General features: G+C 50.1%; 2 protein-coding genes across 3 annotated transcripts in view; one reads left to right on the top strand and one right to left on the bottom strand.

The window, feature by feature from the left end:
• Positions 1–18723, bottom strand: part of Aff1 (ALF transcription elongation factor 1) — a 143232-nt gene extending 124509 nt beyond the window's left edge. For both annotated transcript variants that reach the window (XM_013151914.3, XM_013151915.3), the window contains exons 1-3: positions 18549–18723; positions 10134–10210; positions 9297–9422 (exon numbers count right to left, since the gene is read on the bottom strand). In XM_013151914.3, the coding sequence (XP_013007368.1) occupies positions 9297–9422; positions 10134–10174 (167 nt within the window). In that variant the 5' untranslated portion in view covers positions 10175–10210; positions 18549–18723. The remainder of the gene's footprint in view (positions 1–9296; positions 9423–10133; positions 10211–18548) is intronic.
• LOC100714394 (methylosome subunit pICln-like) lies at positions 763–1626 on the top strand. Its single transcript, XM_063249398.1, has one exon. The coding sequence runs from the start codon at positions 798–800 to the stop codon at positions 1521–1523; it is 726 nt and encodes a 241-aa protein (XP_063105468.1). The 5' UTR covers positions 763–797; the 3' UTR covers positions 1524–1626.
• Positions 18724–19430: the final 707 nt, after the last annotated feature.

Here is a 19430-nt window from a genome sequence, read left to right as displayed (position 1 = left end):
AAGGACACGCGATGCCAACACTGCACCCTGACTACTGCAAGGTCTGGTGAGAGCGCCCACACCTAACCCATGCCACCCAGCTCCTGAATCACAGCGACTCTGCCTCAACCCTGCCCAAGCCCCAGAGACCCGTGGCATCTGCAGAAGGCACCATAGCATTCTCCAGTGAATGGAGTGGAGAGATCTCTCATTCTTTCTTTTCTTCTTTCTGCTTGTTGTGGCACTGGGAATGGAACCCAAGGACTCCGTCACAGAGTGACAGAGTGACATCCCAGCCCATCCTATTTTCTGTCTTGAGGCTGTGTCTCACCAAGTCGCCTGGGCTCGGCTTGAACCTGCAGTCCTCCTGGTTCAGTCTAAGTAGATCCTCTTGAGTACAAAATACCAGCAGCCACCAAAAAGGAGCTTCCGTGTAAAAAATCAAACCAACCTGAGGGAAACACTTGCTTAAAACAAAAGGCTAAAACACTTTATCAAGTGAAAGTTCACTCTCTCTGCCTTTATTCATGTGTGTCTCCATTATTATGCTTCAGGATTTTGAGCCAGGGTCTTGCTATGCATTCCAGGCCGGCCGTGAACTCACAGTGAAACTGTCTCAGCCTCCCGCGTGCTGGTGGTACAGGTGTGCACCACCATGCGTGACTATACCCTATTGTAACTTTAATAAGAAACACGTAGTGATGATTTTATTGAAATAATAATTCACAGGGTGTGGTGGCACACACTGGTAATCCCAGCACATGAAAGACTGAGGCAGGGGATTGCGGTGGCCCGGCTTTTTCCGATCCTGTGTTCCGATGTTGCCAGCTGCAATGAGCTTCCTCAAAAGTTTTCCGCCACCTGGGTCGACTGAGGGGCTCCGGCACCAGCAGCCAGATACCGAGGCTGTGCTGAACGGAAACGGCCTCGGCACTGCCACCCTTTACATCTCTGAAAGCCGCCTGTCTTGGTTAGATGGTTCCGGATTAGGATTCTCACTGGAATACCCCACCATTAGTTTACATGCTGTGTCCAGGGACCTAAATGCCTATCCACGAGAACATTTGTATGTTATGGTGAATTCTAAATTTGGAGAAGAAATAAAAGACTCTCTTGATGAAGAAGAAGAAGACAGTGATGATGATGTTGAACCTATTACTGAATTTAGATTTGTGCCTACTGATAAATCAGCGTTGGAGGCAATGTTCACTGCAATGTGTGAATGCCAAGCCTTGCATCCAGATCCTGAGGATGAAGACTCAGATGATTATGATGGAGAAGAGTACGATGTGGAAGCTCATGAACAAGGACAGGGGGATATCCCCACATTTTACACCTATGAAGAAGGATTATCCCATTTAACAGCAGAAGGGCAGGCCACACTGGAGAGATTAGAAGGAATGCTTTCCCAGTCTGTGAGCAGCCAGTATAACATGGCTGGGGTACGGACAGAAGATTCAGTAAGAGATTATGAAGATGGCATGGAAGTAGATACTGCACCAACAGTTGCAGGACAGTTTGAGGACGCAGATGTTGATCACTGAAAATGATTTATGTTGCTTTAAGATTCTGCTCTTAATTGTAGGAGAGAACTTGGTGCCTCTTTCCTCTGAAGAGGTTGATGAAAGTCTTTTTCCTTCTCCAAAACTCACTTAAACCAGTTCTTCCTCAAGATAAACTATACTGAGACAGCAAGTTGTCACCAGCAGAAGAAACTAGGACCTTTATTAACAAAGGTGAATTAGCTTAACCAAGGGGGTATTTATAATTTATGATTTACCCTCAAATTTTGTGTCTAGCTACCCACTGACTATGCCTGTAATTTCTGCCTTTACTGTATGCATTGTTCATACACTAGCAGGCCAGTGTGGTAAAAATGTACAGGAATTGGGCAGGAAATAGACTAAACTTAAGATGGGGGGGAGGGGTTGCAGGTCTTTGGGGCTTAAAGAAATCCTTATCCCTAAAAGAAAGGGCAGAGATCTCAGAAGGATCAGTCTCCTGTTTTTCTCCACAGAGGCAAGAGTCTCACTATTTTGGGGCTGAGATTAATTCAGACCTCTCAAAGTGGTCTCTTGAGAAACATCCCAGTTGCAAATCCTACCACTGATACAAGTGCTTCTGGGTAGCTTCTGCCCCTTCCATCTTGTTTTTCCAGTCTGTTTTGTTATAGCCTCTTAGGTTATAGCCTTTAATTTCTACCATCTTAGGTTAGTTTTCTGTAACAGAACAAGTGAACTGGGATGAGGTTCTTAAAGTATTCCTGATGATAATTGTTTTGTCTTTGTAACAGCTTAACAAATAAATTAGGTTTTTCTAAAAAAAAAAAAAAAAAAAAAAAAAAGACTGAGGCAGGAGGATAGCCATGAATTCAAAGCCTGTCTGGGCTGCATACTTCAAGGCTGATCTGAACTACATGGCAAGACATTGTCTCAAGCTGGGGATTTAGCTTAGCAGCATAAGCACCTGCCTCTTGCAAGGTCTTGAGTTTGATCCCTGGTACCAAAAAAAAAGTCATTGTCTCAGAAAGAGAATTTACCCAAATTTGGTGGCTGTGGCATAGCTCAACAGAAGAGCATTTGCCTATGTGACCAAGACCCAGAAAAATCCCCAACACAGTTCTGGATTAGCAAATAAGAATCAGTGAACGGTCAGCTAAACCCACAGCTGCAGGAAGGCATGGTCACACCCTTCACCTCAGGGTGCTACAGCCCAGAGTATCCCCCATTTCTCAGCAGAGCTTAGATATTTTAGGAACAGCATAAAATCCAAACCCTCCGAGGCCCTAAACAATGAAATTAAAAGACAGGCCAACAAAGGAGAGAAGTTATGCTTCACACATCCACTCCACGTGCAGCTACTGGCTGACAAAATGGCAAGTCCTCACTGCTCTGCTTCAGAGGAAGGCTTGGAGCTGGACCCCACGTGGGCACCAGCTAAGCGCAGGGAGCAGGACTCCAAGCCAACGCTTCCGAACTCAGGCTACTCCCAGGGGAGAACCAGCAGAGTGCCAGGAACCCTACAGGCAGAGGGCAGAGGGCAGGGGGCAGGAGGCAGGGGGCAGGGGGAGGGTCAGCAGACCTGAGCCACCTCTATATCTCTCCCACTGCACCTCTGTGATGTGGCTTCTGGTGATCGACTACTGCAAACTGCGCACACCCAGCATAAGACATGTGTTTTAGACAAAAAACTATGTTGTCCACTCTCAGTCACGAAATAGCCTGTTCCATCTGAAACCAGCAGCTCCATGCTTAAATGAACAATGATTTACTATTTCAATAAGGTTCTGCCAGATGCTGAAAGCTAAGCGGAGACCGTATAGCTCCCACCCGTCAGGAGGCTGGGGTATCAGCAGGGCCACCCCAGTTGGCTATGCAGGGCACGGAGACCACGGCATGCCTGGGGCAGGCACCTGTCACTGCACCATGGGCACAACGCCCTGGCAGAGGTGACCTGGGCAGCTCTCCTCCCTTCATTTTATGAATAATCTTTGCATCCCTGTCCTGTCTGTGGCTCATCACCCACCCCTTCCTGACCAGCTTGTTCTGTCCACTGTGGCTGCTCAAGCATCCTCTGAGAACAACCTTCCTTAGTGCTGGAGAAGAGCAGTGCTGGCGGAAGCCCTGGACCACACAGCAGACGGACAAGCAAGAGCTGGGACAGGACTTCTGCCAGGAGCTTCAAAGTGGGCCACGTGGAAGAGGGTCAAGGACCTGGGGCCCAGTGACAGAGGAAGCCGGGCATGCAATCTGCCTGGGACAGCCTGGGTTCACTTTCCCACACCTGGGGCTGCCACACTGGCATGAGAGCGGGCACTGTGCCAATCAACCCCAGATTCCCTGGGGCTGGGGCGTGGTCGGTGATACAGACAGCCCCTGCCTGGCACACATGAGGCCTCCTTGCTGCAGCTGAGGCCAGCCGGCTCCTGCACCGGGGCACAGCCTTTCTTCCAGGCTGGAGAATCAGGGTAGCCAGGGGGCAGCACCGCTTCCCTGCCAGGGAACAAAGATCTGCTCCACCGCGCATAGTCAAAATTCAAATGAGGAGCAGACCCACGCCTGCCACTAGGAAACCCTGTTTTCTTTTAATTAAAAAAAATTTAGAGGTCATCCCGGAGCTTTGTTTACAAGTAATCAGTCCAGCAGCCCCCATTTATCACCCGGAGATTCTTTCACACTACTCTGTGAAAGGAGTCAGAGTCCATTGTGATTTCAACTACTCCAACCGCAGCCCTTTCATTTGCAAATGAAGCCCTGGCCCTCGTAAGCAACAACTGTCAGGAAAAAATTCATTGCTTCTCCTTCCAATTATTTATCAGGCAGAAGAGAGGCTGGCTTTAAGACTTCACTCAAAAAAGGCTTCCCAGCATGGCCCCAGCGCATTCCCCACCTTCACTGGCCCTTCTGCTAGGAGCGACCCTTCCCAAGCCACCAGGCACAGGAGGCGGGCTGCGGGCCGCCCCCGACCCTCTCACGTGGGGCCTCTCCTTCAGTCTGTCTGTCTTGTCTCTCCCTCTCTGTCTCTGTCTCTCTTTAGAAACCCAGTGGTATAGTCAGTATTCCTGCCTTCAACCAATGCCTCAGTCTTTTGCAGGTGTACAAGGTAGCAGCACCTCAAACTGGCCGCTGCAGACCCTCAACCATCACAACACTGAGGCCAAGAGGTGCCATCAGACCCCCAAGTCCACCTCATCTTTGTCTTCTTTACCAGGAGCAGGAGCAGGAACACAGTACTCAGAGAAGTTAAAAAGAGAGGATGAGTTAAAGATTTCCTGAAGTACTCAAGAACTCTGAGGAGGCAGCCAAACAGAAGGTACACAGCGTGAAAGTCATGCTGCAAAGTGCAGTTTCGTATCGAGTCCTAATGCCTGCAGCGGGTGGTGTCACCTCTGTAACCTGTAGTGCAGAGGACACCATCCTTGTTTCTGTAAAGAGATGGCAAAGTGTTGGTACCAGGTATCTGTTAGTCTGGATGAGACACTGCTGGGTGTCACGAGGTGGACCGATGTTCCCAACGCTATGAGTACTGTGATGGGGCTGTGATTCTCCTGAGGAAGAAGAGTGAAGTGTGAGGCCACAGGGAGCCCCTCCTGTGTTGAGCTGGGACCCTCCAGTTCCCTCTCTGTGCCTCTTGAGGAGAGGCTCACCTGCACTCTGGGAAAGTGCTTTTGCTTAAAACAGCTCAGTAGTGCTGAGTGTTCGGTCTGATCTGGGTGCTGTTACAGGGCGCTTTGAAAACACAGTTGTGTTTTGATATATTTTGTTCTGGTGTGTGTGTGTGTGTGTGTGTGTGTGGTCCTGGGGGGGAGGGAGCAAACTGAGGGCTGTGTGTTTAAGATAGGTGATTTATCACTGAGCTACTTCCCAGTCCTGTGTACTTTTTTAAATGTACCTTGTCTGGATGTAGTGGTGCACTCCTGTAATTCCAGATCTTTGGGAGGCTGAGGCAGGAGGGTTGCAAGTTGGAGCCCAGCCAGGACAATTTAGCAATTTAATGAGAACTTTTCTCAAAAATTAAGAAAAAATTTAAAAGACTGAGGTATAGCTCAGTGCAGAGGCCTCGGTTCAGTTTCCAGTGGCACCCAAACCTTATCATATCCTAATTCATTTCCTTAGAGCTGCGTTCGAAGTTCACTGCAGCCACACTAAGTGCACGGCATCTCCCGAGGTACAGTTCTCAGGTTCAGCAATGAGGCTCCCCAGGCCTTGGCTTTTAACTGCGTGATGCTACTTGCCTGACTGCTTTACAGAGCTGTTATGGGAACTCCAGTAATAAAAGCCGCGTTTTTAGGTGTGAAGCTGCATTTCTCAGACTTCTGAAAAACAGGGAATGTGAGCAGAAATATCTTTCTTCCTAGCCTGTCTCACAAACTCCACAGAAGGCCAACCACGCCAGCTCAGGAGAAAGGACTGTCGTGATGTAAGCCTCTGGAAGGGGGAAAGGTTCCTGCCCCGCCGACGGCAGACAATCACAGTTCTACAAAGGTGATGCAGCCCTGCACCATTCCTTCACCTTTGTGCTGTCTCACCCACTGCAGCCTCTGGACCGAGGCACCCTTGAAGACAAAGTGCCACCAACCAGAACAGCACCCCTATAGGGATTCAGGATCCCATCGGCCAGCCTCAGGGCAAGGAGAGAGAACACAGGCAGACGGGTCTGAAACAGGCCATGGGCACTGTGACTGTGATGAGCTTGTTGTGATCTAGGCCACCCTGAACAAATCTGCCTTCCACAAAGGCAAGCTACTACGGTTTGCATCTAGCTGTACCCCCAAAGCTTTGGCACCTTTAGATGGGGCTTTTCTGGAGACGGTTAAATCTACAGTGTGACTGATTTATAGTGCACTGCTGGGACCAAGGGTGCTGGGATGCAAGGTGGGGGACCGCTGGCCCAGCCTGCTGACTGAAACAGCATCGCCTTAAGTAGACTGGAAACAACAGAAGGAACGAGAAGACTGTCTGTCTGCCTGTCTGTCTGTCTCTCTCTCTCTCTCTCTCTCTCTCTCTCTCTCTCTCTCTCTCGTCCCTTTTGCTATCTTGCACCTCTATGATCTGTTGCCCTGTGCCACACCACCCTGCCTTGGAACCAGCTGATTATGGACTGAAACCTCCAAAACTGTAAGCTAAATAAGCCTTTCCTACTTTAACTTTGGGTGTCGGGTATTTTGTCTCAGTAATGAGAGAAAAGTAACTAAGACACAGCTCTTCCGAAAACAACACACCAAAGAAAAACAGGGGTCCAGCATCAGTCATCACAGAAAGCAGAGGCAATCAAAATCCCCACCAGCTGGTGAACAAAAAAATGAGGAGGTTGATGCAGGATTGTTGCGAGTTCAAGACCAGCATAGGCTACAAAGTGAGCTCAAGGCCAGCCTGGACTGTAGAGTGAGACCCTGACTCAAAAGGACCAAAAAAAAAAAAAAAAAAAAGGAGATACAGTCACACATCGGCATATTATAAAAAGAAGGAAACGGGGGCTGGGGATTTAGCTCAGCGGCATAAGCGCCTGCCTCGCAAGCAGGCAGTTGTGAGTTCAATCTCTGGTACCGATAAAAAACGAAAAAGACAAAAAAAAAAAGGAAACGTTGGCCCGTGTTACACAGATGGACACTGAGTGAAGGGGCTGGTCATGCCCCACACTTTCTGTGACCAGGTGCACAGAACAGATGCAGGAGCAAGTTGGCTGACACCTAAAAGGACATGGGACAGGGAGACCTGACTGAGCACACAGCCTCCTCAGCCAGAGGAGACGGGATGCTCCCAGCTCAGCTGCAGCAAAGGCTGCCAGAGTCAGGGCATTCACTAGAAACTCAAGTCATCGGCTCGAAGCAGCACACAAATTATACCTCAGCTACACTGCTGCTGTTCTAGAGTGGAGGGTGCCACCTGCTCTTCACGGCACTGCCTGCAGCCCTCAAGCTGGTCAGTAAGCCTCCAGGAAGAATCCATACGGTAACGGTGTTCATTCCTCTGCCTCCCACTCATGTCCTGCACTAACTGTGGACGCTTCTCAGTTAGGAGATTAAAGCTAGTTTCGGATTCTGAGCAAAGAGAGTTGCTCGAGTGTCACAGGAAGATCAGCTTCAGGACTCCAAACCCCAGTCCAGTCCTCAAACGCAGAAAGCCACCAGCACCTCTGAAGTACTTGTGAGCGCCCAGCCTTCACGGCACAGGACTCCCAGCCCTGCCCTGTCAACGTGGAGGCACTTCCTAAAACAAAGCTCTTCCCCAAGCCACCAAGTAAGCACTTCCCAGAATGTGTTCCAGTTACCCGGGCCCGAGTTAGAATAGTCTAATTCAACATCTGCTCTGAAAAAAAGTACTTTAAATTTTAAAATTCCAAGGAAAAATGTGAGATTTCAAGCAATTTACACAAAAGAATAAAAAATTAAATGTTACCAAAATGCAAAAAGGCATGTTATTTTTCGATAAAGGAAAAAGAAAAGGAATTAGGAACCCCAGGAAAAGCAAGAACACTATTCTAAGTCGCAGCAGTATGGAGCATGGGACATGTCTCAAGAGTCCATTCACCCTTTCCAAAATAAACCTTATCTTTCACTTGGTCGTGGAGTTGACTCAATACACACAGAAATGAAACTTGAAAATACTACTTTGCTTCTTAATCAAAATACCCAAAATGGGTATCGGCAAGCTCAGGAGTACTGGGCTTGCCCAGCACCACACACATACACACACAAGCCAAAGAGATTTTCCAAAAAATGACTAAGAACTTCAGAAATTACTGGAAACATAACAAGATAAGAATGGCTATGAAACGCATTAATAAAAATCTGTGAGTCCAGGTGTGTCCGTGCACATCTCAACAACAGGTACTTGCGAGGCTGAGGCAGGAAGATTGTGAGTTTGAGCCCCACCTGAGGAACTTCCATGATCCTGCCTCAAACTAAAAGAGAAAGAGTCCCAGCGACAGACAACAGAACAGCATTACCAGGAAGCCCTGGGTCCTGGTGCCCAACACTGAATACAAGGCAATGCCTGATTGAGAAGGCATATAAAGCAAGCCAGAAGAAAGAACTGATGGATCAGGTCAGACTCCAACACCAGCCTGAGAATGAGCGTCCAAGTAAATGAAGACAAGACAGATAATTTAATAAATACTAGATTGGAACAACTGTCCAGCCTCTTCCTTTAAAACAGCAAGCTCCTGGTTTCGCCTCCATTTTAATTTTTCTTTAACATGCAAGCTTAGATGTACTTCAGACTAGATCACAGGCGGTGACAGCATGGAGAGGCCCTAACAAGTCCGGGGGACCCAGCTCTTGGCCGTGAGCAGAAGCTGCCCCCAGCTGGCTGCGCCGGTGGCCTCCTAGCTTGCTTTACCATCAGGTCTCTAGGCAAAGCGCTGCAGCGTCAGGAGGAAAGCCCCGTGGGAGCCCGGGACCACAGCACGGAGGATGGGCACGCAGCGAGGGGACAGGTTCGAAACCCGCTCAATGAACCTCTTCTCTGCAGTCTGCCTCAGCGCTGCTGAGTCCTGCTGAGCTCTCCTGCAGGGCGGTTTTCAACATTTTTCAACAGGGCCTGAAGTGCAGACAGTCACATTAACACACCGCAGAGGATGCCTTTTATAAGGCTGGGAGGATCCAACCAAAGCCCAGGTGCTGACCAGGCCGCCAGCCCACAGCCTACCAGCTTACAAGTGCTGATGTCAGTGTATCAGACGCAATCACGTGTGTGCCAGCTAAGAACTCATGCCATGATCTCACAACCTCGGAGGAGGAGAGAGCGTTCTACGGACGCTCCATACAGGTATTCCGAAAGTGCAGGACACTTAAATGCACGAAAATGTGAAGCTACCTGAAACTGAACAAAGGAAATGGAGCCTCGCCTCTGGAAGACTGGGCTCGCCTCCCTGGTGGGGGCACGGGGGACCGAGTGTGGTAACAGCAGTTCAGCCAGGGCCACCAGAATCCCAAGGAGGTCCTACAGGCACCAGAAAGAGAAACAAGTTGGAAGGCATCTGGACACTCCAGAATCCCAGGCATCACCACCTACTAGCTCACAAGCACTAGCTGATGCTAGGTGCAGTGGCATCTGTCTGTGCTTCCTTAGTTGGGAGGCTGAAGCAGGATGCCTTGAGCCCAGAGTTCAAGGCCAGCCTGGGCAACACAATGAAATCTTCATCTCTTCAACAAAACAAAACACAAGTTTGAATCTCCATGTCTGATACCTCAATGTTTTTGAAATGCTACTCTCTCAAATAAAAACTAACCAATGGTTGGGCATGGTGGTGTGTACCTGTAACCTCAGCACTCAGGAGGCTGAGGCAGGAGGATTGCCAGGAGCTCGAGGCCAGCCTGGGCTACTAGCAAGACCCTCTCTTTAAAAAAAAAAAAAAATCTGACCAATGATACTATTTTGGTGTCTTAAAAAAACAGGCTATGCAGCCCAGGCTGGCTTTGAATTTACCACAGGCCAGGCTAAACTCCAACTGGCCTCTATCTAACTCAGTGATTTTCCTGCCTCAGCCTCCAAGTGCTGAGATTACAGGTGGCTTAAGGGAAAAAAGCCTGCACCACACGGTTCTGAAGTTGCAAAGACGAAGATGACTAAATTTCTGCTCTCTGAAGCGGATTCTGAACTTCGGTATCAGCATCGCTGTATCTCTGGATCGAATGGGAGACCCCCGCTTACCTGCCTCCCCCACTGCCGCTGAGTCTTCCAGGGAAAGCCATAGCCTCGAGTCAATGCGGAGCTGTGGGTGTGCTCATCTGCAAGAGAAAGGGCAGCCTGTGACACCGGTGACACCAGCCCACACAAGCAGGGCTCCCCAAACTAACCCAAGACCAATGCCAAGGCGACATACTGTTGCAAGCAAAGCTACTTCTCGAAGCTATTTCAGAAAGAAAAAATGTGCACAGGAGAAGGAAAGAAAAGAACACTTTCTTAAAGTCTAGTTTGTGCCAGTGATCATGTTAAGCCTTTTAAAAATGGCTTTTCTTTTTCTTTTTGGTACGGGGATCAAACTCATTACCTAAAGCTTACGGGGCAGGCACTTATGCTGCTGAGCTAAATCTCCAGCTTGTAAAAGTCTCATTTCTATGAATGTCACAATACACTTGCCTGGTGTTCACTGTGCCTGGTTCACGGTGAAGACCACAGAAGATAAGCACGATGCTAGGAGGCCAGGGTCGTGTGGGGCCACCAGAAGACCTAACAGAGGGAGAGGCACCGGGAGCCCAAGTGCAGCTCTCCACAAGCCAGCCACAGCCCAGGCAGTAGTCCTAAAACCTTACTTCTTCCTAAAATGTGCTTGATCCAAAAAAAAAAAATTCTTGCCGGGCATGACGGTGCATGCCTATAATCCCTGCACTTGGGAGGCTGAAGCAGGAGGATCATTGCAAATTTGAGACCAGCCTAGGCTACAAAGTGAGCTTGAGGCTACCTTGAATTGCGTGATAGGATCTCGTTTCAAAAAAAAAGACCAAAACCAAAACAAAATGAAACAAAACAAAAACCAAACACAAAACTCTTCAGTTCTCTCAATATGGGACAAGATTCTGAAGAAAGGAAACTGTTTTGTCCTTATGCTGTCTGTGCATCTATCCGTGCGAGGGAAGTGAGCCACACTGTTCCCAGCTCACAGCAGAGTCTCATTTCAACTTGCTTTGCCTGGTTCACCTGGGTTTGTTTCCCCTCCCCCAACATGCTTAATGCAGGACACGTAGCTAAATATCTTTTTTTTTTTTTTTTTTTTTTTTGTCTTTTTCCTTTTTATCGGTACCGGGGATCAAACCACGACTGCCTGCTTATGACGCTGAGCTAAATCCCCAGCCCCCCATAGCTAAATATCTTAATGCATATGTAACAAACTATTTGATACTAATAGCTGCACTACAGGATCTCCAACACTGCATGCCCTCCTAACAGTTTTAAATTGCCTGCTGTGGGTAGGGAGAGAAGTTGCAATTGTGGCAAAGGTCGAAACATTGTGTTAAGTCCTGATAAGGACCTTTATCTCCCTCTCCAAGAAACTTAAATTGCCTACTTGCTAGCTACAATGTTCCCATACTATCAGCCCTCTTGTCACTTTATCTCTTTTCCCTAAGGACTGCAATGGGCTGTTACAAATACTTGCCCTGGAGCCAGGCGTGGTGGTGCAGGCCTGTAATCCCAGCACTCTGGAGGCTGAGGCAAAGACCTCCAGCAGTTCAAGGCCAGCCTGGGCTACATAGTGAGTTCAAGGACAGCTGGAACTACAGAAGGAGATCCTGTCTCAAAAAACATTTTAAATAAGTAAATAATAAAAACAAATATTCTCATTAGACTCACACTAGCAAGGGTCTAACTTTTTCGGAGTCAGATGTGTTTTAATGTCCTTTATCCAAGCAGCTGCAGTGCCCTTGCAACTATCCCACATCTTCAGCTCATCTCTAGCTTCCACCAATCTCTCTCAGTCTCTGTCTGTCTGTCCCTCTCTTCCTTCAGGGCTTGGTGCTTACCAGCCCAGCCCTACACCACTGACTTACACCCTGGCCCTGTCTCTTTTCCCCTGCTCACCAACAACTTCCTTCTCCTCTCCTCTTCCTCCCACGCTGCTCTCACTTTCTGGCAAACTGTAAGTGATCAGTAAGAGTACAGTGTCTGGGGCTGGGGGTTTAGTTCAGCGGCATAAGCGCCTGCCTTGCAAGCAGGCAGTCGTGAGTTCGATCCCCGGTACCGATAAAAATGAAAAAGACCAAAAAAAAAAAGAGTACAGTGTCTGCGTTACCATTATTTGTCCTAACACTTCTTGCACCAAACGTTTCCTGCATATCTGCTCTAATCAGGTGCCAGGTCTAAGAGTGAAGACAAGACACTCACTGCTACTGAGAACAACACATACACCACGGCAGGGAGCGCAATAGAGATCACAGCAAATCACACAGATGTCGATGCAGAAAAGTGCTCTACGACCAAGTAGGAGCACTACATGTGACAGAGGAACTGGGGCAGGTGCTGCTTTTTATGTAGGGCGTTCGATGAGAGAAAGGAGTAAGGAGTACGTAAGCAAATGCCTGGCAGAATCAGCAGCCTACCACGCAGATCTGAAGATGCCATCCTGAAGTCTCAGACAGGAAACTGCTCAGGAGCTCCAAAGCTCACAGGTGCACAGGAGGGGTTCCAAAGGAGGGAGACTGTGCGCCCAGGGACCTGTCCGCCATGTGGCTGGGGATACGGTCATCCCTCATGGGCAAGACCTTGTGCAAGCTCTGGAAGCAGCGCATGGACAGATGCAGTCTCCACCCTGGGGAGCAGCGCACAGGGCGCAGATGGGGCTAGGGCAGGTGGATGGCTACAGAGGTCAGCATGTTACAGTTTGAGTCCATCACCAAGAGAGAAACGTGGCGGTCCCCAGCACCACAGAAAGGTCAAGGAAAACCAAAAAAGGAGATGTTAGCAGTTCCTTCAAGGGTCCACGCATCAAAACAGTCATGTGCATACGGATGTAGGTGCCATAAAAACTGTTAGTTTAACACACAACAGAAATAGCTCATCAGCTAACATGGCATGGTGTAACAAGATCAAGGGGACCCCAAAAACATCAGGCCGATCTCAGCAAGATGTAAACTCAGTGTACAACGGTTTGTTCAAAAGGTTTGTTCACCCAGAAAATGCCCTGTGTTTATGTAGAACACCACATACCCCACCCCCGTACACAGAAACACAGCACAGCATGGAGAGGAAGGGGTGCCTCTGGGGTGGCTCTGGGGGACACCAGAGCAGACATAGGGCAAGGTACTCACTATAACTCTCATAACTTACGTATCTATTGAGAAGGTCTTAAACTGTTTCTTTAAGGGGGAGTGCCGGCCTATCAATACTGGTCAGAAGGTCCTTCTACCCATATTGCCATACTGAGCTGCATCCCTGGCCTTGTCTTGATTATTTTGAGACAGGGACTAAGTGGCCCAGTTGGGTAAGAACTTGCGATCTTCTTGCCTCGGCCCTGAAGACTGCTGGGATGACAGACATGCACCTCCACTCTCGGCTACATCTTTACATTAATTTTACTAGAATACACAGGCAAAAGCGTGCAAGAGTACCTCAGGGACAGTAGTTGCAAACCTGATTGGGAAAAGGGACAGTGAGGCTGGGACCTGGCTTGAGGTCTGGCGCCCTTGCTAACTGCAGGAGGCTGAGGGAATAAAAAGGAAACACTGCCTTGCTCTTTAGGCTGCTGCTCCACCACCCTGCCTGCTCTCTTCAGACAGTGGTGCTGCATGACAGGAAGAGCCAAGCTCAAATGAGCCAGTGATCACGGCTCCCCTGGACAGTCAGCCTCGGGGCCTCTGCACTCATCTACTGACAAGCAGCCTGCCTGGCCCCTGAGGAGACAGCACCGCATCAACGCAGCTGAAGACCAGCACTCAGCACTCAGGACAGCCGCTTCCCCTGCTCCCCTGCAGGCTCAGACCCAGGAAGGCTCTGAACTCCTGCACCCCCAGCCTTTTTTATTTATTTTGAGACAGGGCCCTGCTAAGCTACCCGCCTGCACTCAAGTTGCAATGCTGCCTCAGACTCAAGTCATCATGCACCATGGCCCTTGGCTGCTCTTACTATTTAAATCAGCAATATTCACCATATCTAATGATGCAGGTTATATTTCATTTAGAAAGCCAGTGACCATTCTCTTGTCCTCTCCTCGCTGCAATCCAAATTTACTCAGAAATCAAACGTCAGGTGTTGAGCCGGGCATGGTGGCTCATGTCTGTAATCCCAGCACTCAGGAGGCTGAGGTGGGAGGATCGTTGCGAGTTCGAGACCAGCCTGGGCTACAAAGTGAGCTCAAGGCCAGCCTGAACTGCATAGCAAGACTCCGTCTCAAAAAGATTAAAAAAAAAAAAAAAAAGTCAGGTGTATCAAACTGTTTTCTCCCCCAAATGGGGTAAAACAAGGAAATAGACACTCCACCTACACAAAGAGGACAGAGGGGAGCACTGGGAAAATGGTTCAGGACACTGTCCACCATGCTAACTGCTCCCAGAGCCCTGGATCACCCTGGGGAATCTGGTCGGATGGTAACAGCTGCTCTACACCCAGTGCCAGGATCCTTGCACACCACTCTTCTCTAAGGGCACCTGGGGTGGCTGCTGGTCTAACAGAAGCTCAGCACCACCCCTGGCTCAGGCTGAATCCCCCGCTGTGCAGTTCTGGTGGTTCTCCCATTTATTTTGGGCCAGTAAAACCCCAAGTTCAGGAAACCATGTGACAGGGAAGCTTCAGCAGGACAGTGTTAGGAAGGTCCGGGGAGTCCCATGACTGTGACTATCTCCAAGAAGAGCAGGAGGAAAATTTATGTCCAGAGAGCTGGGGCTGGCCAGCCTCCGTTATCCCAGCACCCCACCCCTTTCAGTCACACACACCTTCCAGGAAGAGCAGTGTCCCAGTAACCGACCAAGTCCATGTGAGACACTCCTGCCAGCCTGTACTCCAGGCCTCCGAACCACAGGGCCATGCAGTCACCCCAGCTCCCAGGGGAGGGTCCTGCAGCACAGAAATCACCATGATACCCGGCCTCAACTCAAGTGCAACTGTATGTGCACACCTCAGCCCCTTCATCCAGATTCTGGCGGCAGCTGGTAGGGTGACCAGAAATCCTCGAGATATGGGAGGGAAACATCAGCTTGAAAGCAGGGGAAATCCCAATCTTTCTGCACCTTAACAAAAGGTAAGTCACCTGCCTAAGATCTGACACCTGGCAGGTGGTGCACTGAAGATTAAACCCAAGCTGCCCAAACTGCCCAGCTCAGAAGCCAGGCTTTCGACCCCTCAGCGATACTGCAATGGTGCTACAAGCTTGCGGCTCCAGAAATACCAGCGACAGCACCTGCAAACGTGTCATCACCCTGCCTACCGAACCAGAAACTCAGGTGGTGAGGAGCAGCTGTGTTCTGAGAAGCCTTGCGGGAGATTGGTGCACACTGAGTGTGAATTCCACTGCTCTGCTGTGCATATTTACTAGATGAGATGGGAACATCCCACTTTACAAAGCAGTATGAATGGAGTAATAGATTTTCTGCGCTAAGAGAGTTAATCTGTAAGACTTTATTTAATTTTTAGGAAGGCAAAAGCCTTTTTTTCAGTATTGGGGTTTGAACCTAGGACCATAGGCAAGCCAAGCAAGTGTTAACACTGAGCTGCACCCCAGGCATTTCTTTTATTGCGAGACAGGGTCTAAGTTGCCCACGCAGGTCTCAGTCTTGTGATCCTCCTGCATCTGCCTAAGTAGCCAGGATGATAGATGTGTGCCACTGTATCCCAGCAGAAAAAATAAGGCTCTTCATGCAAACAAATGCCATGCTAAATAGGCTTTGTATTACATTTTCTTTTGAAGGCACAAAGATACGCCCAGAATGCTAAGTGAGAAAACTTACATTTTCATACCCATAATGATCAGAAAGAATCACTTGCTCAAGAACTATTTATATTTTAAAGTCAAGCTGTAATTCTTGAAAAACAGGAAACCACATATCAACAGAGCCAACACAGCGTACCATAGCAGAAAGGGGCACCAGGCTTTGAGTCAGAACCAGCACTTCAACACAATTTCCTGATTTTAAAATGGAAAATGAGCTCCAACTTCAGAATTGTAATTAGGCTTAATGGTGCCACAAGAAAGCCCCTGACACCTTGAAGTTCTCAGGGGCCTGGCCTCCCCTGACCTCGGTGTCACCTCAGTGTAATGCTCATGGCACAGCCTGGCACAGGGGAGGTGCTCAGGCATGAACAGGAGATATTTTTCTCATGAAGTGATTGCTTCCTTCGGGCTCTCCTTCTCCAACAATCTCAGTCTACCGACAGTAAAAAGTCACTAACAAGAAATCCTTAGTCATGTTTAAAATGGGCCAGATAATTTAAGAAAGTCAGCTGATTCTCTTTCCGAGATACTCCCAAAGGAGTCCCATCCTAAAGCCTAAGACGGAAGCTCTCAATCTGTGGGCACAGCTGATAGGTGATAAAACCTGGCGCCCTCGCCAGACACACATTTCGAGTTTCACACTGACTTCCGCCTGTGGCACAATGCTCACAAATGGATTGTAGGGCTTATAGACTCTTTTTTATTTTTAAATGTAATTTATTTTAATAGGATCTGAGATTCAAGCCCACAAGACTCACTAAGTTCCTGCTGGCTGAGACTACTAGAAAGCCACTGCCAATTAAATATCCTTTGGGAGGAGAAACCACTGTTGACTTCGTAATTTAATGAGCAAAATATAATTTGTTTACACAACTTTGTGCACATAATGATAAATGCAGTTCCTTAATTCGCACTCTCTCTGCTGCACTTTCTCAACATCTAAAACGTTAGCTAACGGTCTACAGCCTTGAAATGGGGAACTCTGGGCTGTTACAAATACACTGAAGACCGCTTCCAGGGCAGGGCATCAGGAGTGCAGAAGACAAAAGCCTAGTCTGCTGCCACCTTCAACTCCTCATCTTTAGGGTACAGGGTCTTCCACCTGCCAAACATTTGCACAGAAATTCCCTTTACCTTCTAAGAACAAGCATACGGCAATCTTAAAACCTAAGATTTAATCAACTAAGGAATTATGCAAATTTACTTGAAAGCACAAATTACAGAGCTGAGGATGAAACTTTCCACTTTTCAAAAAAGATTGAAATGATTTTCTCTTGTGTTTGTTTTTTTTTTTTTTTACTCATCTTTTCAACTTTCCTACAGTGATTCTGAACAACTCTCTGGCTCTTGGGAGGCTGAGGCAGGAGGTTAACCATCAAATTTTGAGGCCAGCCTGGGCTACACAGAGAGCTGAGCCTGCACTACAAAGGGAGACCCTTGTCTACAAAACGCTACTCCTAGGTCTCTTAATTGAATAGTTTCATCCATATGTAACCCCTAACCCAATTAAACAAGTATCTTAGTCTATTTAAAAAGTGACTGCTGCCAGTTCAACCAGTTCTCTACAAAATTCAGTAAAACCAGGTAAGAACTAGGACACCTTAACAGGCCCTGATTACCCGTAGTGACAGTGACTTCTGGTGGCAAAACATGGGTGCATACTCAGCATACTGCAGAAGTGAGTAGCACTGGAAATCTGGACTTTATCTGTCATCTATTCTGCCTGAGTGACTTTTCTATTCTAATTGAGCACGTTATTAGAATCACATTTTTGCACCAAAATCCCATTTTTGCAAAGTGGAAGAGTTAAGCAAACAGCGTGCCATAACCCCTGCAGAAACCCAATTGTCACACTAAGACACATCAACTTTAACATGTAAGACCTGATTTTCTTCCTGCAAGTAGGGAGCAAAGAATTCACAGCGCATTTGCCGGCCCTGTCCCAGGCTTATTGTCCCTGAGAACTGTATCTGAAAAATGAATATAGTCCCCAATATCTAAACTAACTTTCTGCCTCTCTCAGTTGTTCTTTACTTCAAAGTGACCAAATCTGTCCCACATACCTTACGTGATTCTTTCGCTCCTTAAAAACAGCTGAATACAAGTGAGTTCTCCTAGTTTTAACCCCTCACGGCTCCTGAGTTCTCTCCTAACCCCGAGTCCGTGTCCTCCCAACCCGCTGCCGTGTTTAAAGTGGAACACAGCCCTCTCCGACACCGGCGGGACCCAGCAGCTCGACGCCAGCGCCAGAACCATCCAGAACCGCGGCTCACCGCAGCATCGCCGGCGCGGCCTCCTCCGCCAGGGAAGCCGAGGAACTGCGGGCGACGAGGAAGTCGGGGGCTGGGCCTGGGCGGCGGAGCGCCGAGCGGAGCCGGGGTCCTCGGCGCAGCCCGGCCCCGGCCTCGGGCCCTCGCCCCGCATGACCTTGCTGGAACCGCCCGCCCCGGAGGGGGCGGGCCCGGCCAGGCCGGGGTCCCGGGTCCCGCTGAACCGGGGGGAAGGCTACCCGGGACCCCAACGCGCCAAGTCCTGGTTCCCTCGCCCGTGCCCGCCCGGGGTCGGCGCTGCCGGGCACCCCGCTTCTACCCTCCAGAAACTTCTGGGGGCCCCGTGACGCGGCCGGGACCGGAGACGCGGTGGGCAGGGGCCGCACGGCTCCGCGGTACTCGGCCCGGTCGGCCCGGGTCCGGGCGCGGTGTCCTCACCTTCAGCCGCGCTCGTCGACCGGCCGCACGCACTGGCACCGGCCCGGCGGGGAGACTCCGTCCTCCGGCACTTCCGAGCGGCGACGGCGGCGACAGCGGCTCCGTCAGGAGCACAGCGGGCCGAGTGCGCAGGACCGCGCCGCGGGGCTCAGCGCCGGACGCCCCGGGACGCCCGCCCCGCTCCGCCGCGGAGGACACGCCCATAAGTCCCAAAGACCACGCCCCGCCGCTGAGGTCACGCCCTAGGTCACGCCCCGTCGCGGAGGACACGCCCCGGGACGATCTCCTCCCCTCCCCCCGCTAGGCCCTGTGACCACGCCCTCTGCGGAGGACGCTGCCCGGTACGCCCGCCCCGCCCACCTCAGAGACCACGCCCCCAGGGGAGAACCCCACCCGCCCAGGCAGGGCAGGCCACGCCCCTCCTGAGGGCTGCCAGGGGACCGCGGGGAGACCCAGGGGCTGGCGCTGGGGGGCCAACGCCCTGGGGTGCCGACTTGGGTGCACTCTGCCCCACGAGCGGGCAGCTGTGCGGTGCCCTCCGCCCCGCTCGATGCCGTGCAAGCGGCTGGGCACCGACGTAGATCCTGCTTCGCCGAGAGGTGGGGCCTGCAGCCCTTCATCCTGCCCACTGCGCCCTGAGCTCTGAGCTGCCTGGCGGCAGACGGGATTGGGGGCGGGAATCCCACGGCAGACACTGACCTCCCGGCTGCGGCCCTTTGGTTCTGACACAAGTGCTCACTAGGTAGTCCAAGTGGACTTCGAGTTCCCCGCGACCCTCCCGCCTCGGCCTCCCGGGTGCTGGACTTACGGGATGGTGACCTGATGGTTAACTGATGGTGCCTTAGACAAAAACGGTCGGTGTGGCCCCCGGGCAAAGCGAAC

The sequence above is a fragment of the Cavia porcellus genome, unplaced genomic scaffold (genome assembly GCF_034190915.1).
Source record: "Cavia porcellus strain 051 isolate PalLab524CR breed Dunkin Hartley unplaced genomic scaffold, mCavPor4.1 scaffold_5, whole genome shotgun sequence".
Lineage (NCBI taxonomy): Eukaryota > Metazoa > Chordata > Mammalia > Rodentia > Caviidae > Cavia > Cavia porcellus.
The sequence above is the reverse complement of the archived record's forward strand: the minus strand, read 5'-3'. Positions and strand labels throughout refer to the sequence as shown.